General features: G+C 44.3%; 1 protein-coding gene across 1 annotated transcript in view; it reads left to right on the top strand.

Moving 5' to 3' along the window:
- Nucleotides 1-27953, top strand: part of TMEFF1 (transmembrane protein with EGF like and two follistatin like domains 1) — a 382225-nt gene that overhangs the window by 247449 nt on the left and 106823 nt on the right. Inside the window, exon 5 of the mRNA XM_077491996.1 lies at nucleotides 13160-13256. Coding sequence (XP_077348122.1) covers nucleotides 13160-13256 — 97 coding nt within the window. The remainder of the gene's footprint in view (nucleotides 1-13159; nucleotides 13257-27953) is intronic.

The raw sequence follows: 27953 nt of genomic DNA, 5'->3' as shown, positions 1-27953 counted from the left end.
ATAGTGCCTGTAAAGTGCCTCAGTGTGAAAGCAGCCTGAGTATTTTTTTCTAATTATTTTTTATTTTTTTTTTATATATGGAAATATCTCAATACAATAAGTAAAAAAAAAATGAATCTTCAGCATCCCAAATGTAATTTTCTAATTAGCCTGCATAATCACTGCTTAGAGGAAATGACAATATTTATAATAATATATTTTACAACATTTTATGGTGTAATAAACTTGTCATGTTTGTGATTGTACATAATAAAAGCCTGCTATGTTCCTTAAAATATGGCTAGGTGATCAAGGAGCAATACATTCAATTTGTAATGTGGTTTCTTATTAATTTAATAACATAGAATAAGAAAATAAAAACATATATCAACTGGAGCTCTTAATAAAGAGAAGCCGTAGATTTTTTATTATATTTTTTTATTTATGGTGGTTAGTGCTAAAAACTGATGAGCTGAACACCCCCCGGTTTGGTTCACAGCAGAAGATGCAAAAATTTGTTCAAACACGCAAACACCGTTAAAGTCTACGGGACACAAACATGAATAATCAAAAGTGCTGTTTTTAAAGGCTTATATGCAAGTTAGTGTTAGACATGTGCAGAGTAAAATATTTTGTTTTGGAATTTCGTTTTCGTCCGAAAAATTAATTTATTTAGTTACTCCCGAAATTCGTTTTTATTTATTTAGTTTTTTGTTCAAAAATTGCATTCGTCCGAAAATCCACATGAATTATGGTCGAATCTGTCTTTGAAGGCTTATGGTGTCTGTCGAATGTATAAAGAAGATTCGACAGAGCTAGTATATAGCATACTTCGTGTGAACTATTTTCTCTATATAATCTTGGACTAATAGAGTTAAGGTTAGGCACATTTGACCACGGGTTCTATAGACACAGATTGTTATTGTCAGAGTCACGTCGAATCTCCTATTCTATATCGAACTGTTGTAACAACTAAAACGAAAATAAAGCATTTATTTATGTCGGATCTTTCGTTTTTCGGGTTCTGTGCTTTCGTTATCGTTTGTCAAAACAAAAACGAAAATAGCTGAAATTCGGACGAAAATGCATTCGGACGAAAACGAATGCACATGTCTAGTTAGTGTCATAAAAAGTGTTTGGGGGCCCGGGTCCTGTCCCAGGGGACATGTATCAATGCAAAAAAAGTTTTAAAAAGTATTTTTTTTGGGAGAAGGGATTTTAATAATGTGATAAAGTGAAACAATAAAAGTGAAATATTCCTTTAAATTTCATACCTGGGTGGTGTTTATAGTATGTACTCGTGGCTATAATGAATTGTCAGTCCCGACAATACACATAAAAATCATTGAAAAAAACAGTCCATTACCAGGCCCTTTGGGTCTGGTATGAATATTAAGGGGCACCCTGAACCAAAATGTAAAAATAAATATTAGGTGGGGGTTCCCCCAAATTCCATAGCAGGCTCTTCAGGTCTGGTATGGAGATTAAGGGGGAGATTAAATGGCGTGGAGATCCCCCAAAAATTCATACCAGACCCTTATCCGAGCATGCAACCTGGCAGGCCACAGGAAAAGAGGGGGGAATGAGAGAGCACCCCCCCTCCTGAACCGTGCCAGGCCACATGCCCTCAACATGGGGATGGTGCGTTGGGGTAGCCCCCCAAAGCACCTTGTCCCAATGTTGATGGGGATAAGGACCTCATCCCCACAACCCTTGCCCGGTGGTTGTGGGGGTCTGTGAGCTGGGGGCTTATCGGAATACCCCCCTGTGTCAAATGGTAACAGGGTACAAATACCATTTCACACAAAAAGTGTCAAATGGTAAAAATGAGACATGAGAGAGGCTTGGCACAAGTCCTTTATTAAAAAATAAAAAAATAAAAATGCCCCACGAAGTCCATTTATCTTCTTCTTCTCGCTCCGATGGACCGAAAAAGAAAAAAAAAAGGAGCGACCAACCCACCTCCATGGAAGGCTCCCACCATATGACACATCTTTGCAGGTGACAGTTCTTTTATAACTGAGGGCGGGGCCACACGGTGACGTCCCCAGCTGACCCCGTCCCCTCTGACGCACAGGGACTTCCCTATGGCTTCCCAGTTGCATCAGAGGGGGGGGTCACCCGGTTGCATCACTCGGTGGCCCCGCCCCCTCTGACACCCTGGGAAAGCCATTTTGCAATTTTGCCATGGGGTTCCCCTTAATATCCATACCAGACCTGAAGGGCCTGGTATGGAATTTGGGGGGACCCCCACGCAATTTTTTTTTAAATTTTGGTTTGAGGTTCCCCTTAATATTCATACCAGACCCAAATGGCCTGATAATGAACTGTGGGGGAATCCCATGCCGTTTTTTTCAACGACTTATGTGTATTGCCGGGACCGACAATTCATTATAGCCACAAGTACTTTTAAATTACTTTTTTTCCTTTAGAAATGTCATTTTGTGCAGGGACTGTTGTAAACACGGGAAACATGCGCCATTTTACAGGCATACTGTAGGCACCCCAGAGGTATGAAATTTAAAAGAATATTTCACTTTTATTGTTTCACTTTAAGCATTATTAAAATCACTGCTCCCGAAAAAACGTCAGTTTTTAAAACTTTATTTACATCTATACATGTCCCCTGGGGCAGGACCCAGGTCCCCAAACACTTTTTATGACAATAACATGCATATAAGCTTTTAAAATTAACACTTTTGATTTCTCCCATAGACTTTTAAAAGGTGTTCCATGGCTTTTGAATTTGCCGCAAACACCCCAAATTGTTCGCTATTCGGCAAACAGGCGAACACCCGATGTTCAAGTCGTGTTTAGCACTCATCCCTAGTGCTAAACAATAAAACATTTTAACTGCTTCAATACTGGCCACTTTCACCCCCTTTTCTGCCCAGGCCAATTTTCAGCTTTCAGCGCTGTAACATTTTGAATGACAATTGCGTAGTCTTGCAACACTGTACATTTTTATCATTTTTTCCCCACAAATAGAGCTTTCTTTTGGAGGCATGTAATCACCACTGGGTTTTTTATTTTTTGTTAAAAGGAAAAAAAGATTTCCAAATAAATAATCGTCAAGAAAATAAAAAAAATCTGTGTTTATTATTTAGTCTGTAGGAAAGTCCACATACTATGGCATATATATGAAAATTGATCAGTCCTGATGTACTGATGGTGATCTCATTTCTTAGGACCTGAAAATGACAGAACAGTACAAATATCCCGCAAATTATCTCTTTTTTCGAAAGTAGACAGTCCAAGTTAAGAATCATGGCAATTTGTTTTTTAAGTTGTCAATTTTTTTTTTCAAACTGTCACCAGTGCAGTACAGCATCATAATTTAACTGGTGTGGTGGTGACCAGGGACACTAACTGGTGACAGTATGTAAAAAAAATATATATATATTATTATTATTTTTTTTTTTCAATCTTTGAATTTTTTTCTTTTCTTATTACATTTTGTTTTGTTTTTTATGATTTTATTTCTTTTTAATACACTGTGAATAGAGCAATACAATGTTACCATAGTAACAGTGTACTTCTCTGGGGCAGTGATCAGGATTTTTTTTATTTTTTTTACACATCATGATTGCTTATAATTATAGTTTATTTCATTTTTTTTTTTTTCCACAATAAAGTTTTTATTGGAGTAAAATTAAAGCATCACAATTGAGAAACAAAAATGCACGCATAATGTGTACATGTACTACAATATAACGGTAATGATGTAAAGTAACAGAAAGATACATGTCAAAGTATTACAAATGAATAGTAAAATAGGTGATCCTGGGAACAAATAGAGTATGTAAGGTTACTATAGATCAGACAACACTGAGAGCAAATACACAGGGATCTCTTAAGCAAATAGCACTACAATAGTTGGGGGGCCCGTCGAGTCTCCCATGTTGCCATCCACCCCGTATGGGATCACACTGTGGATGTTTGAGAGGCATCAATTTCGTAGTGCGGTATCGAAGGAGACTCAGTTCGGGACATTCGATAAATCTCATTGAATACAGTAGATGAAATAAGAACAGGGGTGAGGGAGGGAAAGTCAGCATTGGAGTGTCTCCAAAAAGAATAAAGAAGGGGGCAGGCAGGGGATGGAAGGGGGACTAAACGGTGTAAGGACACAGGGGGTGCAGTAAGTAGGATATATTGTAGTCCGGCATATTTCCATATTTCTGAATCTTCCACAAGGGAGATTCAGATATAACCACAGAGGAAGGGGTGGGATATATCAACCAAAAGAGGACGGCCCAACACGGAATGAAGTCCTAACCTTCAATTAATCATACTAGGTATGAGTGGGGGTAATGGTGCGGGAGTTAGAGGCACGGAAATGTATCCAGCATGCCCATTTATTGGAAAATTGTTCATGTCTATCATACGCTTGGTGAATTAATCTTTCCATTTCTTCTATTTTATCCATCTGCCGAAGCCATTCCTCAAAAGATGGGGGTGTCCCAGAGCGCCAATGATGTGGAATGCATTGGGTGGCTGCGTTTATCAAATGTGGGATTATTGAGGATTTATGTTTTGTGCGAGAGTGGAGTGTGGTGTAACAGGTATTGTGTCGGGGAGAATTCTGTCCGATAAGACGTGATTTCAATTATTGTATCGTGGATTCTCTTCCAAAAGGGTTGACGTATAGGGCATTCCCACCATATATGTAGGAAGGTGCCTGTTGGAGCATTACAGCGCCAACATGATGGTGGGACATCAGGGAATATTTTATGAATTTTATCGGGTGTGCGGTAACACCTAGAATAGATTTTGTAACGATTCTCTTGTGTTGATACGTTAACGGACCGCTTGTGAATGTGGTCATAGATCATAGCCCATTGTTGTGTAGTCAATGTGGTTTGTAAATCTGATTCCCACTGTTGTTTAATGGGATTCTGCGGGGTGGGGTTGGAGCTAAGTAACTTGACAATAGTTGAAATCACATGTTTTTGTGGTTCCGTACTGAGGCAAAGGGATTCAAACGGAGCCGGGGTTGTTGTCCATCTTGATAACGGCCTTGTTGATGTGAGAAAGTGTCGGATCTGGAGAAATGTAAAGAATGTGAGGCGAATTTCAGGGAATTTTTCGACCAGAGCAGGAAACGCTAATATCTTCCCCTGGTCAAAGAATTGGTAAGCTCTGTAAGTGCGTTCCTGAAGAACTTCACCGGAGATAGGCACAATAAGTCCTGGAGGGAAGTCTGGGTTTGAGGAAAGGGGAGTCAGTGGGCCATGTGGCGCAGCAATTTGAAGGGATCTGCACGTTTGGCTGAAAGCTTTAATAGTAGGGCCTATTAAGGGATGTAAGGAGCAAGATGAAGGGATGGCCTGCTTTGTAATCCATGGTAGGTGGGAAACAGGGAACGGGGCAAATACCTGTTCTACTGCTATCCACGCTTTGTCCTTTTGATGTATATGCCAATCCACAACCCTTGCGAGAAGAGTCGCATTATAGTAAGTATGGAGATCCGGTACACCCAAACCTCCACATATCTTAGGGAGGATGAGTTTGGCCCAACTCAATCGTGGGGAACGATGTGACCAAAGAAAATTTCTACATATTGTTTTATATGAGCGAAAAAACGCTTTAGGAATTGTAATAGGAATGGCCTGCAGTAGATATAGTAATTTAGGGAGAACGTTCATTTTTAGAATGGCTACTCTGCCAAACCAAGAGAAGGGGCCTCTGTGCCATATTTGGAGATCTGTTTGGAGCCGGAGAAGAGCAGGGGCGAAATTTAGGTCATATAGCCGTGAAAGATCGGAGGGGATTTTGATGCCCAAGTACGTGAGTGCATCATTTTCCCAACAAAAGGGGAAATTGAGGCGGCACTGTGATACTATATTGTCAGGTAAAGACACGTTTAAGGCCTTTGATTTTTCAAAATTAATTTTCAGATTAGAAATCGTAGAGAAGGCATCAAGGTTGTAATCGGGTTAGAGAGATATAGCATGATGAGATATAGCATGATGTCATCAGCGTAAGCCGCAATTTTATATTGATTGCTTTTGATATTGATGCCTTGAATGGATGGATTTTCTCTAAGCATGCGGAGTAAGGGTTCTAGGGTTAGGACAAAGATGATCGGGGAAAGTGGGCATCCCTGACGTGTACCATTAGTGATGGAGAAGGCGTTCGATAGGCGGCCATTTACTCGTATACGAGCGGTGGGGGTGGAATACAACAACGATATCATATGAATCAGTCTTGCGGGTATACCGTTGTGTTGTAAGACCGCTAACATGTAGTCCCATGCCACTCTATCGAACGCCTTCTCAGCATCCAGTGATAAAAAGAATCCTTTGCTCTGTGAAGTGGTTAACCATTGATGAACATTAATGGTCTTAGTGGTATTGTCCCTGGCTTCCCTGCCAGGGACAAAACCAACTTGATCTGGCGATACAAGGTGTGGAAGCAGGGACAAAATGCGGTTAGCTAGAATTTTAGCATATAGCTTAATATCCACATTAAGTAGAGAGATGGGACGGTAGTTAGGAATCAGAGTTTCGTCTTTGCCAGGCTTGGGGATCAAGGTAATATGTGCTTGTAGCAGGTCAGTAGCGGCATGTGTATGAGGGGAAAGATTATTAAAGGTATGTAGGAAATGTGGCAGTAATATATCCGCAAATGTTTTATAATACGCCGTAGATAGGCCATCTGGGCCCGGGCTTTTGCCTGTCTTAAGTTGCTGAAGGGCGAGGAGTACTTCTTCCTTAGACAGGGGGGAATCCAGCACTGTTTGATCTATAGGCTTGATAGGGGGCGGGGAGAATTTAGACAAAAAGGCCCGTATCCGTTCCGATTTATCTCCCCCCGCACCAGTCGAAGACTGTTGCGGAAGATTATACAGGGCACTGAAGTATTGTGCAAAATGCTCTGCAATAGTGTCAGCTTCTATTATGGAGTCACCTTGGGGTGTCACTATTCTATGTATGGTGTGTTTAGCTTTTCTAGTCTGCAAGGCCTTCACTAAGAATTTACCGGCCTTATTTCCAAATTCATAGAAATTTTTTTGGGATAAGGCAAATTTACGACGGAGAGTTTTTTGGAGTTCTTCCAGGAGAAGCTCCCTGGCAGCGACTAGGTCTTTAAGGTGAGTGTCGGCTAGTGAGCGTTTATGAAGGCGTTCGAGAGAGTGGATGCGCGCGTATAAGGAATCTAGAATAGCTTTTTTGCATCTGTGCCGTTTAGCTGCTAGGGAGATGAATAAACCGCGTATTATGCATTTGTGCGCCGCCCAAACCGATGTGTGTGGTGTATCAAGATTAGAGTTTTCAGTAAAATATTGCGAAAGACAGTCCCCAATTTTTACCTTATTTTCCGCGTCGAGCAATAAAGAATCATCAAGCCGCCATACCATAGATCTAGGGCTGCCGTGTACGAATTTGAGGGTAACTGTGATGGGATTGTGATCAGAGAGTAGCAGGGGTTCTATTGTGGCTTGGGACAAACATTGAATGTCCACCTGTGAAAGGAAGAAGTGGTCAATTCTGGAGTATTTAGAGTGTGGAGGGGAGAAAAAAGTAAAGTCTTTCGTGTTCGGGTGAAGAGTGCGCCATGTGTCATGCAGGGAAAGGGTTTGCAGTTGTGATTTAATATCCCTCAGAGCAGAATATTTTAAGCAGGTTGTGCCATTTGAAGTATCGAGAGTGGGAGTTAAAGGAACATTAAAATCTCCTCCCAGTAGGAGGATGCCTGATTGGAATGTGGTGAGAAGGGCCAGGGTTTCCCTAAAAAAGGTCACTTGTTTGGAGTTGGGGGCATAGATGTTGGCTATGGTAATGGGGCGATTGTGAGCATGTCCTTTAATAAATAGGTATCTTCCCTGCGGGTCTCTTAAGACGTCAGTAATAACAATGGGGCAGGATCTCGAAATTAAGATAGAAACACCTTTAGATTTGTTTTGGTCAGTGGTCGCATGGTACACTGTAGGAAAGTGGTAATTGTAAAGTTTGGGGATGGCGTCGGACCTGAAATGCATTTCTTGTAGAAGGGCTATGTGTGTTTTCGCCCTTTGCAAGGTATATAGTAGTCTGGATCTTTTTTCAGGGACGTTTAAGCCTCTAACGTTTAGAGATTAGAGCTTAATGGTTGGTGGTGGAAGGACCTGTAAAGGGGGGTTACCGTCAACGGGGGTTGGAGCCATCATGCTTAAAGGGGGAGTACAGAGGGGTCACGAAGAGGGAAAGGAGATGAGATAGTTTGAGATAACAGGTTGGGGGGGTGTAGAGGGAAGTGAAGGGTAAGATAGGAAAAGGAGGTAAAACCTTGCAATGGAGGGAGGGTATGGAGGTCACTGGTTCAGTGACAAAAAACGCACTAGAGTGTTGGGCGTAGAGAGAGAGCACACACCCAAAAGTGAATACCCACTCAATGCCGCCACAACGTGGGGGTTGGCCGTCACCAAGTCCAACAGAAGACTAAATATAAGAACAGGAATAAGTAGAGTAACTCCGTCCACCAGGACTATAGAGAAGGGGAGACTGTTGAGGAGTTATTGTAATGACTAGTGGGAAAATAATGATCTATACTTAACCTCTAATGATATGTATCACCAATAGGTTCACTGAAAGATTTATGCGTATAAGTCAGAGGATACGGTTCAAATCATGGCAAATAAATATGCGAGGAGGATCAAATGCCAGTTTAAGTTTAAATCCCAAGGAGGCAAGGGTTGAAACAATTTCCATAACTGTGAATAATAACGGATAAGGAATGCATCTAAAACTAGCATAACATAAAACATTACAGAACATAAGAGAAACAGATAGAATATATGCCGGTGTGTAACATACAGCCTGCAAAAAGAAACCATCTGTTAGAGCTAGCATCATATATACCACTCATATCATAAAAGATTAATAAATGTCTGCTATCTATGCAATGTATGTGAGGAGCAAGGCAGCCTCATAGACAAAGGCAGAGGGTCAAAAGACATTCTCTCTCCATAGCAGATCTCTCTTGATATCGTAAATCCGTGATAGTGTAGGGTTCATGTACCTCTGGTAAAAGTATGTGGCTGCCGGTAATAACTGACCGCAGTGAGCCGGGACATCAAGTTGTAAGAGGTATCAAAGCGCTATACACGGTCGAAGAAGTCATTCAGTATGCCCGGATTCCTACCGTATGCAGCTGAAACTAAAGGAGAAACCATGTCGCGTGAGGGTGCTAGAGTCAGCTAGAATTAATCATGACGAGAAACATCAGTCACAGGGACCGGGAAGAAAGATCCACGAAGTAACGTGAGAGGATCCCTGCATCCGCATAGCGAAGTTCCCCGGTGCAAGCTGGGGGATGTAGTTTTAACTCGTCTTGCGAATCCTATAGATCAGAACAGACAGGAGCAAGCAAGATCGGACTTTTGGAACTGAGGGTAATTAAGAGAGCAAAACAAGGGAGAGACTTAGAACAAGAGTGCATGAAACCTTGGAATCCAGGTAATACACCAAACTGAAACTGTCTCAACTGTAGGATTCGGAGCGTGAAGAAAGGTAGGGGAATAGTTACTCAGAACTGCGAGTTATTGCTGCCGTTCGCAGCTAAGTAAATGCCTACCTCCCATTAGTAATCTCTCCTCGCTCTGCGCAATCTAGGGGATGTGGAAGGGCTGTGATCCCTCGGAGGATTCTCAGAGTGTCGTAGTGCACGGGCAATCGATGGTGACCTGCGTCTGCGATATCCTGCATCTTGAGTTTCCATAAGATCAGGTTGATATTTTTCAGGTCTACCATGTAGAGGGCGAAAATTGGAGTACCAGTTAGGGACCTCTACCATTGGAATCCCCAGGGTTAAGCAGAAAGAGGGTAGATCTTCAGGGACTCTGAGGTGAGCCGTACGTCCCAGATTGGAGGCAGTGAGGCAGAAAGGAAACTTCCATTTATACACTATGTTCCTATTCCTCAGCACTTCTAAAAGAGGTTTAAGTTCTCTTCTGTGTTGCAGGGTAATCCCTGAGAGATCCTGAAAGATCTGTATGGGGTTAGTTTCATACAGTACACGCTGTTTCACTCTGGCTCCTCTCAAAATTTCTTCTTTCAGCTGGTAGTTTATTAGACAACAGACAATGTCTCGAGGGGGATCATTGTCCCTACCTTTAGGTCTTAAAGCTCTGTGGATTCGTTCCATTTCTACCACCGTTTGCGGAGGTCTGTCCAATACGCTGTTGAAGATGGAGGTAACTGCTATAGGGATTTGATCTCCTTCAATGGATTCAGGGAGGCCTCGGACACGTAGGTTGTGCCGTCTCCCCCTGTTGTCCAAATCCTCCACGTGTCTTTGCATATCTCTCATCTGAAGCGTATGGCCATCAATTTTTCTTGTGGACTTGCGAAGTATGAGGTCATGTTGATCCGTAGTCTTCTCCACCTGTAGTACACGATCGGACAGTGCTCTAATGTCCACCCTTAATTCAGCAATGGCTGCCGAAAGGGTGTCCTTGATGTCTGAGGCAATCAGTTTTAAATCTTGCATACTGATATGTGCGGAGGGGTTCGCCTCAGGAAGAAGCTGTCCACCGGGATCTGTATTGTGAGCGTTCCCGAGTCCGGCATCAGTTAGGACAATGTCTTCTCGCCGAGGAGAACGTGTGGATCTCACTTGTGAGGAGTTGTGGCGGGCCGGCACCATGTTTCCCCTCTGTGAGCGGAACATCTCCGGTATTTGTTGGCTGAGGCTCCCGGAATTACCGCGCGGGGAGCGGGATCGTGAGGTAGAGGATGTTCTAGAAGCCGTTCCCATCTTTTGTAGTGAGATTGTGGGGAAGGAACACCTCTGTAGGCTGTAGTTTTTGTCCCGGCAAACGGAGCTGAGCAGTTAAGCGTCCGCCATTGAGCTCAGTCAGGCCACGCCCCCCATAGTTTATTTCATTAGTATAAGCAACCATTTTTACAGAATGAAACTGATTTATTCAGTGAGTATTGATGCGATTAGCTGTGATTGACCACAGCTAATCACATGGTACAGATGGGCTATGATTGACCCAGTCCATATGTGATCACTGTGACCAATCACAGCTAGGAACACAATTGTATACAATGGATGGCATGGAAGAAAGCCATCCATTGTTTACAACTGTCATGTGATCTGCTGTGACACAATGATCACATGGTACCGGCAGTGGGCCAGTACAGTACAGTCGGTGACAGTCGACACAGCCGGTGACAGATTGAGCCCACAATGCAGCTGCAAGGCTGCAAGCAAGGCTCGTTCCCGGGAGGGCATCAAATGACATCTACCCAGAACTACAAAAGACCTGCCAGCCCATTATTTTGCTATAGGCAGGGCGGGAAATATTTAAATATGTTTTTGCTATTTCTTCCTAACAAATGCTATGCATATTAATATTTCATTTTTACCGTATGCAACCAGCAGGTGGTGCATTGTTAAAGTTCTATGCTTGGTGCCTAAAGTAGGCCTGAATTAGTCAAAGGAGGGGACACAACCCCTCCACCTCCTTTGCTAGCAAAAAGTACAAATGTCTTAATTAGTAGGTTCATACAGCCTGATAGAAAGCATAATGTAGAGCTTTTTTATTAGAATTCCCAGCATGCGTTTTAAACAGAATGGAATAGATGCTTATTTTTATAACTGTTTACAAAACCTAGGATAATATAAAAATATATGAAACAAATGCATATCATGTTGTCAGTTTCTCAGTAGTTAACACGTCTGCTTTGTAGGACTGGGATCCTTGGCTCCCTGCTTCCCGGCTCCCCTATGGTGTTTGCATGTTCTCCAAATGCTTGTGTGGGTTTCCTCAGGGTACATTGGTCACCTCCAACAGTCCAACAAACATGCTGGTAGGGGATTGGCTCATGCCTAAATTGGCCCTTGTATGTGTGTGCATGTATGTATGTGTGTGAGATAGAGGCCTTAGATCAGTGTTTCTCAACTCCAGTCCTCAAGTCGCACCAACAGGTCATGTTTTAAGGATTTCCCTCAGATTAAATGGCTGTGGTTATTACTAAGGCAGTTAAACTGATTAAATTACCTGTGCAAAATAATGGAAAGCCTGAAACATGACCTGTTGGGGCGCCTTGAGGACTGGAGTTGAAAAACACTGCCTTAGATTGTAAGCTCCTGGAGGGCAGGGACTAATGTGAATATATAGTATGTAAAAGTGCTGTCGAAATTGTTGATACTACATAAATGTTTATAAAGAAATACAATTAAGAGACATTAGAGCTTTCCATTCTGTTTCTGTTTGTTTTGTGTTGTCTGCATTCTGGAGGGGAGATTTTCCTTCACTTCCTTTCCCAGAGACACATGAAGATGTGCAAGGAAATCTCTCCAAAATGAGGGACAGTTTTTAATATAACATGTCCACAGAAGGTTTCCCTTCTGTTCCTGTTCCAGTGACAACCTTAAAGTGTTACTAAAGGTGCAGTTTTGTTAAAAATAAAATAACAAACATGTTATACTCACCTATTACAATTGCACAGAGCGGCCCCTCTACTTGGGTCCTACACTGTTGATCTTGGCTTCTCCTCTTCTTCGTGTGTCCCCATAGCAAGCCATTGCTATTGGGAGCACACGGTGTCTGCCCACTCCTGAGCTGTGTGTGTTTGGAGCTGCACTCCATAGACACAAACATTACTCCCTGCTTCCTTCTCACTGCATTTCATTGACTGTTTGAGGTCCAGTTTGAAGAGAAAGAGAAGAAAAAATTCAGTTGTGCACATCGCTAGATCTTCTCCCCTCTCTTCTGCTTCACACAGGGAAGGGGAGGACAGAGAAATATAAAACAATGCAAGAAATGCATTAAGGTCAAAATGTTTTTAGCATAAGTATCACTTTTAATTATTGGGCATTACATCATGTCCCAGTCTTCCGCAGGACAGATAGGTAGGGTTATATTGTAGTAGCACACGTTACGTGCATTGGTACACTGTAGTGCTATTCACTGTGAATTTTGACCTAATGTCCCCTATAAATAAATATTAGCTGTAGGTCTGTTTTTCTGCAATTTAATTGTTTCTCAATATCCAGAATCAAAAATTAATTTGGCAACGCAAACTCCGAGTGCTCCATTTTGACACCAGTGTGTATATAGCCTTTGACTAACTCTTTTGTTTTTTTTCTTTTCACTGTTCATGAAAGTGCTCAAGTGATATTTATGTGCTTTCATTTAGTAAATCTGTACATGAGCTCACACTGAACTGGCAACTATTTATTGCAGAATATGAAGGATCCGGAACTGAGGTTCACAGGAAACATCCAAGATGTGGAGTCTGCAAATATGGGGCTGAGTGTGACGAAGATGCTGAAGACATAGGGTAAGGAGGAGGTGTCATTAGATCACGGTCTGCTCACTTTCACTGTACAAATATCATACCTTTTGTTTACTTAAATGTGCTTCTAAACCATCAGTAATACTTAGTCACCCACAGTTCTTTTATGACTATAACTACAACATGTTCACTTTACAGCATGCTGGAGAATAAGCGTGAAACATAAAGCAGATTGCTGCTTCCTAACTGCAGTGTTACAGTAACATTTGTATGTTTCTGTAAAAAGGTGTTATTATAATAACATTGGTGAGATCCCGTGTACCTATTTCTGCAGAGTTATGTGGGGAGATGAGCAAATGCAATCCTTTTCAGTGAATTTACTGAATTGCTACAGACAGACTCGTGCCTAAGCACCTAGAATCAACACATTCATGAATATTAAAAGCAATGTATGGAGTTTGGGGTTTTTGCACATTTATATTTACCTAGGTGGCTAAAGCATCGGTCCAATGCTGCATCTGTCCCCCCGCCAGCTCTAACACTCCGTTCTCACAGCTCCCTGAGCAGAGAGCTGGTGACTGTCAGTCACCACTCTCCACTCTGCTTCCTCCTCGCTTATTGGAGCGCTGGGCTGTGGAGGGGATGGGAGCGACCAGCTCAGGCTCTCAGCGGCTCACTGAGAGGCTGATCTGGGTGCCATGCCAGGCATGTGGGCGGTTCCCGGCTCCAGTGCCCAAGTCTGGACTGGCACTGTGATGTCAGCAGACAAAGGCTCTTTACCATGTGATCAGCTGTGTCCAATCACAGCTGATCATAGCATAAACAGGAAGAGCCATGTATCGACTTTTCCTCCACTTGCGCTGACAGACGTGAGTAGAGGAGAGCCGATCGGCTGCTCTCCTGACAAGGGGGGTCTGCGCTAATTGATTATCAATGCAGCCCCCCTGAGGATGCCCACCAAGGACCAGCAGGGATGCCCACCATGGATGCCCACTCAGGGCCACCAGGGATGACACCCAGGACCACCAGGGTTGCCAACCAGTGCCCATTAGAGGTGCCAATCAGTGCCCAGCAGTAATGACTGCCAGTGCCTCCTCATCAGTGCTGCTTATCAGAACCATCTATCAGTGCCACCCATCAGTGTCACATTTCAGTGCCCATCAGTGCCGCCTATCAGTGACCAACATTGCCGCCTATAATTGCCCATCAGTGCCGCCTATCAGTGCCCATCAGTGTGGCCTATCAGTGCCCATTAGTGCAAACTATGAATGCCGATCAGTGCTGCCTATCTATGCCCATCAGTGCTGCATATCAGTGCCGCCTATCAGTGCCCATCAGTGCTGCATATTAGTGCCTCATCCTCAGTGCCCATCAGTGCCTCCTCATTAGTGCTACACTTTATATACAAATTTTTACCAGGTTTGAGCTAAAATATCCATGTTTAGCGTGTTAGCTGCTTTGTTTGGATAGCGCAGTGTTTCTTTCTTTGTTTTACACCTCATTAGTGCCCATCAGTGCCACCTTATCAGTGCCCATCAGTGCAGCAACATCAGCACCCATCAGTGAAGGAGAAAACGTTCTTATTTACAAAATTTTATAACAGAAACAGAACAGAAAGGAAAAACTTTTTCTTTTCCAAAGTGTTCTGTGTTTTTTTATTTGTTTAGCAAAAATAAAAAAACCTAGTGGTGATCAAATACCACCAAAAGAAAGCTCTGTGTGTGGAAACAAAATTATAAAAATATTGTTCAGGTGCAGTGTTGCATGACCGCGCAATTGTCATTCAAATTGCGACAGGTCTGAAAGATGAAAATTGATCAGAGCAGGAAGTGGGGAAAGTGCCCAGTATTGAAGTGGTTAAAGTAGATGTAAACCCTCACATATACCCAGTGAAGTGAACAGCCTCAGATGATACACAGAGATGAAACAAATCCTCCAACTTAATTTTTACATGTATATCTGCTGTCTTCATCTTTATATACTGTTTAGACAGTTCAGATCGTGTTAGGAGATTTTCTCTTCTTGTTCAACACTGCAGCGAAGTCTGGGAATACAGCCAAGACAGCTGATTGGAGGAAAGGCCCACACACCCTCTTCTCATAGGTAGAGACTTTCAGCTCTGTTTGATGAATCGTTCAGAGCTCTGCTAATCTATTTATAGCATCCTCCCCAACACAAAACTCCGGCTGCTTTTATCATATGTGAAAGAGAACTTATCAGAAGTAGGGATGAGCCGAACACCCCCCGGTTCGGTTCGCACCAGAACTTTCGAACGGACCCAAAATCGAACGAACTTTAGAACCCCATTGAAGTCTATGGGACTCGAACGTTCGAAATTAAAAGTGCTAATTTTAACGGCTAATATGCAAGATACTGTCCTAAAAAGGGTTTGGGGACCTGGCTCCTGCCCCAGGGGACATGGGTCAATGCCTAAAATGTTTTTAAAAATGGCCGTTTTGGCGGGAGCACTGATTTTAATGACGATTAAAGTGAAAAACAAAAGTGAAATATTCCTTTAAATATGGTGCCTGGGGGGTGTCTGTAGTATGCCTGTGAAGTGCCACGTGTTTCTCGTGTTTAGAACAGTCCCTGCACAAAATGACATTAAACAGAAATAACATCATTGAAAACTGCTTGCGGTTTTAATGTTATATCTGGTTCCTGCAATATGGTTGAAAATCATTGAGAAAAATGGCATGGGTAGCCCTCCCTGCCCATTACCAGCCCCTTTGGGTCTTGTACGCATATTAAGGGGAACCCCGTACCCATATTAAAAAAAGGAAATGCGTGTGGCCCCCAGGCCCTATATACTCAGAACAGCAGTATACAGGCGGTGCAAACAAGACAGGGACTGTGTAGGTTTGTTGTGTTAAGTTGAATCTGTTTGTAATTTTCAACTGGTACATTTTTAAAGTGTAGCTGCAGTCAAAAAAACATTTTTTAAGCTTTTTGGAAAACATAGGAAAGGGTTATCACCCCTGTATAATTTGTTTTGTCGTCCATCTTTTTTCATCTCACTTGCTGTTGTCTCCTTCCGTTTGCAAGTAGGAGATGTTTGTAAGTTGGATGTTTGAAAGTAGGGGCCTGCCCTATATGCTTTGCAGAAATGGCGGAACAAGGTGTTGGTTTTGCCACAACATTGTAAGCCCTCAAAGTGACTCTTGCTGGCCGCTGGAGCGCTCTGCTGTGAACAATTATATCAAGAATTGTAATTACATGCCATTGTTTAACAGTGGTAGAAAAATTGACCTTTGGTGGTTGTGGTGCTGGTGCCACAACACTATAAGTCCTCACAGTTACTCTGGGTGGGCACAGGAACGGGCCCTCCTGTGAAATATTATATCAAGAATTGTAATTACATGTCCCTGTTAAACAGGGGCAGAAAAATTGGGCCTTTGGTGCTGGTGCCATGACACTGCAACCTCTCCCATATACTCTAGTTTTATTGCAGGAATTAGCCCTGCTGCAAAGCATTGCATCAAAAATTGTAATTAAACGCCCCTGTTAAACAGGGGCATAAAAATTGGGCTTTAGGCACTGGTGCTGGTGCCACCACACTGCAACCTCTCCCATATACTCTAGTTTTATTGCAGGAATTAGCCCTGCTGCAAAGCATTGCATCAAAAATTGTAATTAAACGCCCCTGTTAAACAGGGGCAGAAAAATTGGGCTTTAGGCACTGGTGCTGGTGCCACCACACTGCAACCTCTCCCATATACTCTAGTTTTATTGCAGGAATTAGCCCTGCTGCAAAGCATTGCATCAAAAATTGTAATTAAACGCCCCTGTTAAACAGGGGCAGAAAAATTGGGCTGATGGCATCACCCAGAACCAGAAATGTTCTTCCAACATATCAGTGGAGGAGGAAGAGGATAGACAATCAACATAACAGGACAGTCACTCAGCATCAGCATAGGCAGTCTTGAAGGGATGTGATATTTAAAAAAAAATGATTCGGTTACATCAGCTTCAGGTGCTTGGTAGCTGTGGGTGATCCAAGACTGATTCATCTTGATGAAGGTCAGTCGATCAACTGATTCGGTGGACAGGCGCACCCTGTGATCGGTAAAAAAGCCACCAGCAGCACTGAAGGTGCGTTCCGAAAGAACGCTGGATGCAGGACAGGCCAGTAGCTCAATTGCATACTGTGCAAGCTCTGGCCAGTGATCCATCCTCAAGACCCAGTAAGCCAGAGGATTTTCGGTGGGAAAGGTGTCCAAGTCTGACCTTGCCCCTAGGTATTCCTGCACCATGTAAATCAGACGCTGGCGATGGTTGCTGGAACCGATAATACCTTGGGGCTGTGGACTAAAAAATTGTCTGAAAGCATCAGTCAGACGGCCACCTTCTCCACCGCTCCTTTTGACTGATGCCTCAGCAACACGTTGTCCAGGACCAGGAGTTTGTAACCTTCCAGTCTCTGGGAACGCGTTGCACAGAGCTTTCTGCAAGGCCTCCCGGAGATGTCTCATCCTCTGCTCCCTCTGCGATGGCAAGATAAGGTCGGCAACCTTACCCTTGTACCGTGGATCAAGGAGAGTGGCCAGCCAGTAATGGTCCCTCTCCTTGATCCGAAGAATACGAGGATCCTTCCGCAGGCTTTGCAGGATCAGGGAGGCCATGCAGCGTAGGTTAGCTGAGGCATTCGGTCCGGAGTCCTCTGGGTCACTAAGGACAACATGATCCGCAGCTACCTCCTCCCAGCCACGTACAAGTCCACGTGTTTCTTGGGACTGTAAATTATCCCTACAAGACTGCTGCTGCTGCTGCTGATGCTGAGTGCCAGCCTCCACCTCCATGCTGACACAATCATCCTCCTCCTCCTCTTCCTCCTCCTCATCCTCTTCCTGTGTGATGGGTGGCACAGCAGGAACACTGTCTGGATAAAGGGGGCCTTGAGAGGCAAGGAAGTCCTCCTCTTCCTGCTTCTGTTCTGCCTCAAGTGCCCTGTCCATTATTCCACGCAGCGTATGCTCCAAGAGGTGGACAAGAGGTACAGTGTCACTGATGCATGCACTGTCACTGCTCACCATCCTTGTGGCCTCCTCAAACGGTGACAGGACAGTGCATGCATCCCTGATCATGCCCCACTGGCGTGGTGAGAAAAAACCGAGCTCCCCTGACCCTGTCCTGGTGCCGTAGTCGCACAGGTACTCATTGATGGCCCTCTGCTGCGTGTGCAGCCGCTGCAGCATGGCCAACGTTGAGTTCCACCTGGTGGGCATGTCACATATAAGGCGGTTCTTGGGCAGGTTCAACTCCTTTTGGAGCTCAGCCAGCCGAACACAGGTATTAAATGATCGGCGGAAATGCACACAGACTTTCCTGGCCTGCTTCAGGACATCCTGTAAGCCGGGGTACCTGCCCAAGAACCGCTGCACCACCAGGTTAAGGACGTGAGCTACACAGGGCACATGGGTCAGTTGTCCCTGTCGGAGGGCGGAGAGGAGGTTGGTGCCATTGTCACCACCATTCCTGGCTTAAGCTGGCGTGGCGTAAACCACCTCTCGGCCTGCCCCTGCAGAGCTGACAAAACATCCGCCCCAGTGTGGCTACTGTCCCCCAAACAAACCAGCGCAAGCACGGCATGGCATTGTTTTGCCTGCGTACTTGTGTAGCCCCTGGAACGCCTACGGAGCACCGCTGGTTCTGAGGACAGAGCACTGGAAGAGGCCATGGAGGAAGAAGAAGAGAAGGGGGTGGAGGAGAGAGGTGTGTCACAACCAATAGTAGCATTTTGGAGGCGTGGTGGCGGAACAACCTCCAACACTACTGCACCTTGTCCTGCATCCTTCCCAGCTGCCAGAAGAGTGACCCAATGGTCCGTGAAAGACAGGTAACGTCCCTGTCCATGCCTGCTGGACCATGAGTCAGCGGTAATATGCACCTTACCGCTGACCGCCCTGTCCAGCGAGGCAAGGACATTGCCTTCCACGGTAGAGAGAACTCACGGAAGGGGGCCGAGTCTACCAACTGAAAAGGCAGCAGTTGAAGTGCTAGCAATTTAGCCAAGCTAGCATTCAACCGCTGGGCATGTGGATGGCTGGGAGTGAACTTCTTTCGCCGGTCCAGCAGCTGGGGCAGGGACATTTGCCTGCTATAATCGGACGTGGGTGTACCGCTAGCAGAGTTCCCGGAAGCACTTGGCTGTGACACACCTAATTCTACACCTTCATTCCTCTCAGAGCAGGTTTCAGAGAGGACTGAAGGTCTAGTGGGGTTGGAGATGCCAGCTGATGAGGAGCAAGGAGAGGTCCGCTTTGTTCTTTGGTGTGGGTCTTTGAGGTACGCTTGCCAACGAGCTGCATGGCAGGTCAACATATGTCTGGTCAAGCATGTGGTGCCCAAGCGGCTGATGTTTTGGCCACGCGAGATACGCTTGAGACATATGTTGCAAATAGCAGCGGTGCGATCTGATGCACTCATCTCAAAAAAGGCCCACACCAAAGAACTTTTAGAATAACGCGCAGAGGCAGCGCCCTGCACAGGCGGAGCTCTGCGGTGTGATTCAGTCGGTGTGCTGCCTCTAAACTGGCCCCCGGAGGGCATCCTGCCTCGTTGGACATGTGCCTCCTCCTCCTCCTCCTCCTCTCTCCTACCAGGCACCCACGTGGAGTCAGTGCCCTCATCATCCCCTCCCTCTTCATCGCTGTAGCAAACCTGGCAGTATGCTGCAGCTTGTGGAACATGACTGCCAGATTGCTGTCCTTCTTGAGCATCCCCTCTCTCTGCGCTCACGCTACTGCCTTCCTCAAGTCATCATCAGAGCCTACAAAACACTGGGCATCCTCCTGGAGCATGTACCCAACACTGTGCTCAAAGAGTTCAGGAGACTCCTCAGGAGGACGTGGTGGGTCTAGGGAAGGAGTCACTGATGATGACATTGAGAGGAGGGAAGACGATGCGTTGGCAGCTGCTTTGCTAGTACCCTGAGACTGGGTGAGAGAGGATGAGGAGGATGAAGAGGGCTTGGTCATCCACTCTACCAAGTCGTTGGCATGTTGCGGTTCAACATGTGCAGCTGCCGAAAAGAAGGACAAGCGTGTCCCATGGCCACGTGCTGATGACAATGCACCGCGTCCACGACCAGCACTGTTGTCTCTAGACACAGAGCCTGCTTGCCCTCTTTTATCGGCTCACGCCTGTCTGCCTCTCCTTGCTGGCCTTCCAGACATGGTAATGGCCTGAAAGGAGTTGGGTAAAACAGCAGTTGGGTAGTGTATATTGTGCTGGAGGCACACAACACCCACTAACTCCTGCAGATGCCATTATTATAGAACACCAGAGATAAAGGGGTATACTGTAATGGAGTCACACAACACCCACTAAGCCCTGCAGATGGCTCTATTAGAGAACAGCAATAAACGGTAGATACAGGTGTATATTGTGCTGGAGTCACACAACACCCACTAACTCCTGCAGATGCCTTTATTATAGAACACCAGAGATAAAGGGGTATACTGTAATTGAGTCACACAACACCCACTAAGCCCGGCAGATGGCTCTATTAGAGAACAGCAATAAAGGGTAGATACAGGTGTATATTGTGCTGGAGGCACAAAAAACCCACTAACTCTTGCAGATGCCTTTATTATAGAACACCAGAGATAAAGGGGTATATACAGATGTATACTGTGCTGTGCTGGAGGCACACACAACTTCCAATAACTCCTGCAGATGGCAAGTGGGCTCAAACAGAGAAGAGCTATGTAGGTGGATATAGCGGTGTGTACTGGGTACAGAGCACGCAGACAGCATGCACAAGCTCCTAAGGCCCCTTTCACACATGCGGATGGTATGTCCGTATTTCATCCATCCGTTTGCAGATGAAATACGGGCCATACATTCATCCCTATGGGATAGCGGGTGTCTGCGGATGAGCATCCGCAGACACCCGCTATTGTCCGCCTCCGCAAATGTCCGATTCTGCAGACGGAGGAAAATCCAATTTTTCTGTCCGTCTGCAGAGCGGATCGGATGAACACGGACACACGGTCCGTGCTCGTCCGATCCCCATAGAGGAGAGCGGAGAGCTGACAGGGCGGTCCCCGCACAGTGTGCGGAGACCGCCCTGTCCGCCGCCGGCTCAGCGGGGACAACGGAGCGATCCCCGCTGAGCGAGCGGATCATCACGGGGCGGATCATTACTGATCCGCCCCGTGTGAAAGAGGCCTAACACTACTGACTGCAAGCTCTATTATAAAAGATAGATCACTAGCTATATAGGTGAGGTGAATATAGCGGTGTATACTGCGGTCAGGGCAAGCAGACAACAACCACTACAGAAGAGCAAGATCGAAAATCGGCCGATAACGATCGGTGTGTACTGTGTTGAAGGTACACAGAACACCCACTAACTGCTTCAGACGCCAACACACTACACAAGGCCGCCGCGCTGGCGGCCTTATATAGTGTGGGGCGTGTACTACACAGACTGAGCTATGATTGGCCACAGGCATCCTGCCTGTGGCCAATCATGGCTCTCCTCGCTGCTGGCACTGTGATTGGCCAAGTATGCCGGGTCACAGTGCATGCTTGGCCAATCATGAGCCAGCAATGCACTGCGATGACGCAGTGCATTGTGGGCCGTGAGCGCCACACGGATTTGGCGCGAACGGCCCATAACATTTGGAATTCGCCGAACGAGCGAAAAGCCGATGTTCTAGTCGAACGTATATTCGACTCAAAAACGAAGCTCATCCCTAATCAGAAGTTCTCATGCTGCAAACAGAAGAACTGATCAGTAGACAGCTAAGGGACATAGGGCTTTTAAGAGAGATAACAAAACACTTTAGATATGGTATATGTGCCCAGCTCAAATTTCATGAATCGGGTTTACATCCACTTTAAAGCACCCCCTTTTATTGATGGTCAGTGGGGAAAACAATTAAACCCTCACCCCCTTTATGGTAGTCAGTTATTTTCCTTTTCTGATCACTCGCTCCCATGTTGTTGCCTCTCTCCTCACTATGTCAGGTTGGCAGAGATCACGCTGCCTGGCAGTACTGTGATTTTTCCTGTGCCGACTCACAGAGCATTCCAGCACCCAGCAGCCTGCTGCCACTCTGCACTGGTGTCAAATGTCCTGGGTCCTGTGGGACATGGACACTACAGGACAGTGTCCCAGTAGTGTATTTAAGTTTTGTGCTGCCTTAGGCCTGACTAAACTCGTACACCCCCTAATTTAAATATGACCCACTCCTTCCTGTCAAGGCCACACCCCTTGCTGTTTGAGACCCGCCCTGAAATTTTCGAGTGGAGGCACTAGTTGTGAGGGCCTGGGAGGGGGGCAATGAATTCCCTTAATTTTCATAGATTTCCTCTCACTTCCTGTTTGGCTATGAGGCAGGAAGTGAAGGGAAATCCTTGCAATGGGACGTTGATGGTAAAAAATAAACTCACAGGGCTCCCTTATTCTATCCAAAATGAAAAAAAATGTTGCCTATAGTTCTACTTTAAGCACAAATTTCTGATCATTTTATGGAGAGGACTAAGAAGATATAACCATGCCAATGGTGCAGCAGAAAACATAGCACAGTGAGGAAGGTTTGTGGTCCAGCATGATAGCACAGTCAAAATTAGAAGCGGCGCCCCCACAGTTTTGGAATGCCACCCGCATACCGGAAGCAGTGCGGCTGCTTTATGGGGGTGCTAGATTAATTTGCCTCTCAGCCCAGTCCGCCCCATAAGGCTAGCGCTACACTTAACAGTGTAGAGCAAGCCTGCGGGACTCTTTCTGTGTTGCCCCCCTGCAAAGTGCTGCCCTAGGCATGGCCTAGGCCAGGATACAGCTTTGCAGTGTCCCAAATGCTAGGACTGTCCTGCAAGATCCAGGATATTTGACAACTATGAATCTAATTTTGCATACATGCATGACACATCTTTACATTTGATTACATATGATAGCAACAATACTTCCCCTGGGCAACAATGAGAAAATATGAAGGTACATTTTCAAAACTAGATGTTATAAATCTATTTCTGAAATACAGTACATATGTTCTGCCTATTGCTAGTCTCCAGTGTGTTTGTGGTCTAATAATGAACAAAACACTTTTAAAAATCCATACTTCTGGTCAATGTGTGACATAGAAAACCAGCAGTCTCCATTACATGAAGACATCCCTTTTGTGTCTGGTTGTTGATAGATTTAATGGCAAGCCACTATTAGGTGAGCTACTAATAGATTCTCACTAAAAGCTTTTACTCTTCATAGAGACTACAGATTAAAAGCTGAGGCAAAACATAAGAACTGACTATCAAATGTCAGTCTTCATGTCATATTTTCTCATTTTTCCATAAAAGTGCCATTAGATGAGTTTATCTTTTCATGTATAAGAACAGAAGGATGCTGGAAGTCTGTGACACCTCCTAAATATTTCAGGCAAGGGTGTCCAGTGTAAGTGGGTTCACTGTACATGGACCAATTTAATTTCAGAAATTGAATGTGGAAAATGTATAAACATGTTAGGCCCATTTCACACTTGTGCAAATTGTCCTGCGACTTGGGACTGCAAAGTCGCATGACAAATTGAACCCCATGATTTCAAATGATAACCATTCATATCTGTGGCACTTCAAGTCGCACCGACTTCAAAGTGGTCTCTGTACTACTTTGGTCCAACTTTGATGCGAGTTAAGGTCCACAGACCTCAAGTTTACACAGGCCTTCCATGAAATCGCATTGAAATCGCAGCAAAATCACATGCCTTTGAAATCCCAGTAGTGCGAAGGGGGCCTTACTGAGAAACATTTAAAGAGGGCAAATTGCTGGGGCATTTCATGTTCGCATGAAGGGTTAAGGCTCATAAGCATAGGTGTAAATTAAATAAATAAATAATAAAAATAATAAAAGCTAGGTCCACATCCGTACAGTGTATTGTTTTTTTATGAATCTGATTGCTGCAGTGTATATTGCACACAGCTTTGTTGGGCTCATTAATCAAGCCCTGTGTTCAGCTGTGTAAAATCAAGAATAAAATCCTGTGTCAGTGTTTCTGCATAATTTACTGTACATGTGTATGCATGTAAACGCATGTACATGCATAAAGGCTGGGACAGAAAACTGAGATAGAGAAATGGAAGAAGAATTTTATGGATGTTATCTTTATGCGTCTAACATATGTAAACGGGAATATGATTTTCTGCCAGCAAGATCCTGCATAGATATCAGTATTGCATTATGTTTATGTGCATGAGCCCTAATAATCAAAAGTCTTTGCTATAGGGTCTGGAATAAGCACAATACAGGGAACAGATATATCCAGGCATGGAATCCGAAAACAGGTGCTCTGGCTTAGCGTGTCCTCCACCCACTTGTAGTCAATATAAAACAGTAAAGAAAGCCACAAACTTTGAAATCTGTGCTGAAGTCTTTATTGGCTGCAACGCATATCAGTGAGTAGCCTTAATCATAGGCTGGAATCATGAAATTATTTTTCTTGTTCACTAACACATATCAGGGAAATGGCATTTTTATTTCCATTGATAAATAGCTTACTGTTGTTTTTAGAGTTAATAAAGAAAAAATAGCCCATGGGGCTTTAAGGGAGGCAAGCATGGGGGACAGCAAAAGTAAAAATAAACATGGTTACATAGTTTATTGAAAACATGAGTAAATACATAAACATAAAAGCCAAGCTATTGAGGTAGCATAATGACAAATTGCTTAAAAACATTCACATGTGTTGTTATATTGGATATAAAGAGTTATACAAGCATCTAAAATGCAACACGTTTGGCAAGCCACTGCTCACTTCTTCAGGAGTAGATCTTTGTGTGCAGTATAACCAAAAAAACAAAGTATCAATTGAAGTATACATCACAAACAATATCTTTTTTCAAATAGAGGCCCTAAATGAGTGCCATACTTGCAAATCGGCTAAGCCGAGGTTCCAAGAAGTGGTCACTCGGGAGAACACGTGGGGTGCAGGCATGGTTCAAAGATGAAAAGAACTGATGTACCTAAATGTTCAGGGTAGACAACTGCAATATAGGTATATATATATATATATATATATATATATTATTTTATTTTTTTTATTTTTTTTTCTCATAAATGCTGCTGTAACAGACTGTAAATAGCAATGGGTAAATCTACATATTATGCAGAGAAATCCATCAATACTGTGGACATAAATAGAAGGGAAGTGCTGTGAGTTACAAGGGAAAGTACTAAAAATGTAGAGAAGGAATAAAAAAATTATACCAATAACCTATGGCATAGGATCAAAACCCATAAAGCATAACCTAAAGTGCAAGGTGTAAACATGTGCATGGGAGTATCCCAGCAAATAGAATATATAGTGCTTGCCAGTATGTCCTCTATGTATGAGATGGAAAGGCAGTGTGAAAAAGGGAAGCCCCATGTCAACCCTCCCACTTAAATCCCCCAGCAGGAGCCGCAGGCTACACCCCTAATGCCATGTGAGGCAGATGGTATGAGCATTAACAGCACAAACCACCTGGAAAGGAGAAGTGCGCGTGCGCAAACGTCTCATAGCCGCCTGTAATTGACAAGACACGCCATACCACGATGATCCTGCTGGAATGCAGAAGTCACACAGAAGGCATGGGGCCATGCCATCATGCAATGAAGCCGCTGGAGCATGGCAATCACATGACAGGAAAGGAGGCATGGCACCGATGTGCAGGTGGCCCCACCCGTCTAGCAGAAAGGAAGGGACGGCAAGGGAGGGGGACTTCCCCTGTGCACATCGCAGCTCATGGGACAGACAGAGACCGCAGCCACCCACAGAACAAACCACATCTGGAACCAAAGATAGTTGTGAACAAAGAGCACAATATAGTAATAGCATGGATGACTAATATATCATCAAATAGCAAGGCTTTGTAATATGGGCCAAAGTAGTAGCAGACCAAGAAAGGACATATGGGTGTCTTCCACCCGGGTTCAGTACAAGAAAAGAGAAAGGTCTGGTACTACCCATGATACACTTCCATCTCTAAACAATACAATAAAGCAAAAAATAGCCCATGGGACTTTGAGTGAGGCGAGCACGGGGGACAGCTAAAGTAGAAAAAAACATGGTTCCATAGTTTATTGAAAACATGAGTAAATACATAGACATAAAACCTAAGAACATTGAGGTAGCATAATGACAAATTGGTTAAAAACTTTCACATGTGTTTTTATATTGGGTATAAAGAGTTATACAAGCATCTAAAACCCAACATGTTTTGTGAGCAACTGTTCACTTCTTCGGGAGTAGATCTTTGTGTGAAGTATATGTTAAAAACAAAGTATCAATTGGAAGTATATATTAGAAACAATATCTTTTTGCAACTAGAGGCTCTTAATTAGCACCATACTTACAAACGTTTTCAATAAACAATATAACCATGTTTATTTCTACTTTTGGTGTCCCCCGTGCTTGCCTCACTCAAAGTCCCATGGGCTATTTTTGCTTTATTATATTTTTTAGGGATGGAGGTGTGTCACTGGTAGTACCAGACATTTCTCTTTGCTTTTGTTGTATGCAGAGTTATATGTTCAATAACGGAAGTGAATCAGTAAGGGCCCGTGTCAATGGGTTTTGAGCCTGTGCCAATGGGCAAAGGCACTTTGCTTTCAGGAGCATTCTACTTGCATCTGAGATCACTTTGAGATGATTCTGAGATTGTTCAGAGTTCATTTACAGGTCTTTCTGAGCTGTATTACCTTGTATGGAAAATGAAATGGTCATGAATAGAACACAAGCTCGTTAACACTGACCTTTAAGCCGGCCATTGATGGATTCAAAATCAGCCATTTCAGCAGGTACCAGCTGAATTTTGATCCATCTATGGCCTTTCCCGCTTAGGAGAAGTTGATCAGCTTCTCTCGAACAGGAATGTTGGAAAAATTTCCTACTATATGGGCACTGTCAGAATACTATAGCACAACGCAGAGGATTCCTCCATCCACCTCGATCCATCCATCCGTCTGTGGCTAGCTTTAGTTGTTCATTCAGCAGTAGTTAGTGACTACATTTAGTATACTATCATATGGAGCTACCATAATACATGTTTGATGCTTAAAGCGAGCTCCAGGTATGAACTTTGTTGCATACTTACATTAGTTACTGAAAAAAATGTAGTGCAATTTATAAATGGCTGCTGTGCCGTGTGAACGATCCCCTGTGATGGTTGTGCAGGAGGACAATTGTTTGAAGATTGCAACTATCACTGTTGTAATGCCAACTATTACAGGGATTGTGGGATTCCCCAGAGGTCCCTCAGATCTGAAATATCCATACTTATGTAGTACCAGGTAGGTTTCTAGGATGATAGGTACATTTCTTTTTGGCTCCAGCACGACAAAGCTGTAGGAGTGAGAAGTGCAGTGGCGCTGTGACAAGGGGAGAAGTGAGCATGGGCTGTTAGTGTATTTCGCCCTCTCGCCCCCTTCTTCTATCAAGCAGCGCTGGACAGGGACAGAGCAGCGCTTGCAGAGATCACCACCCACTCTGATTCTTCCTGCCTCCCCATTGGCTGCAGCTAGGGACCAATGAGAAGCCAGGGAAAGAGAACAATGGGATATGTAGTCTCGGAAGGCTATAGGTCCATTTTAATGTCCATCCCAGCATCACCACCCAGAGAGAGAGAGAGCAGTCATTGCGACAAGGGAGAAAGACTGGAGCAGCATGCTGTAAACCAGGTGACAGAGCGTCTGTGAGGATACTGCCCCTGCAGTACCAGTTGTGAGTGGCGCCATGGGCGACCGAGAGTGAGAGGACATCT

This window comes from Lithobates pipiens, unplaced genomic scaffold (assembly GCF_037356315.1).
Source record: "Lithobates pipiens isolate NorthernLeopardFrog02 unplaced genomic scaffold, aLitPip1_a1.2 Scaffold_19, whole genome shotgun sequence".
Classification (NCBI taxonomy): Eukaryota; Metazoa; Chordata; class Amphibia; order Anura; family Ranidae; genus Lithobates; species Lithobates pipiens.
The sequence above is the reverse complement of the archived record's forward strand: the minus strand, read 5'-3'. Positions and strand labels throughout refer to the sequence as shown.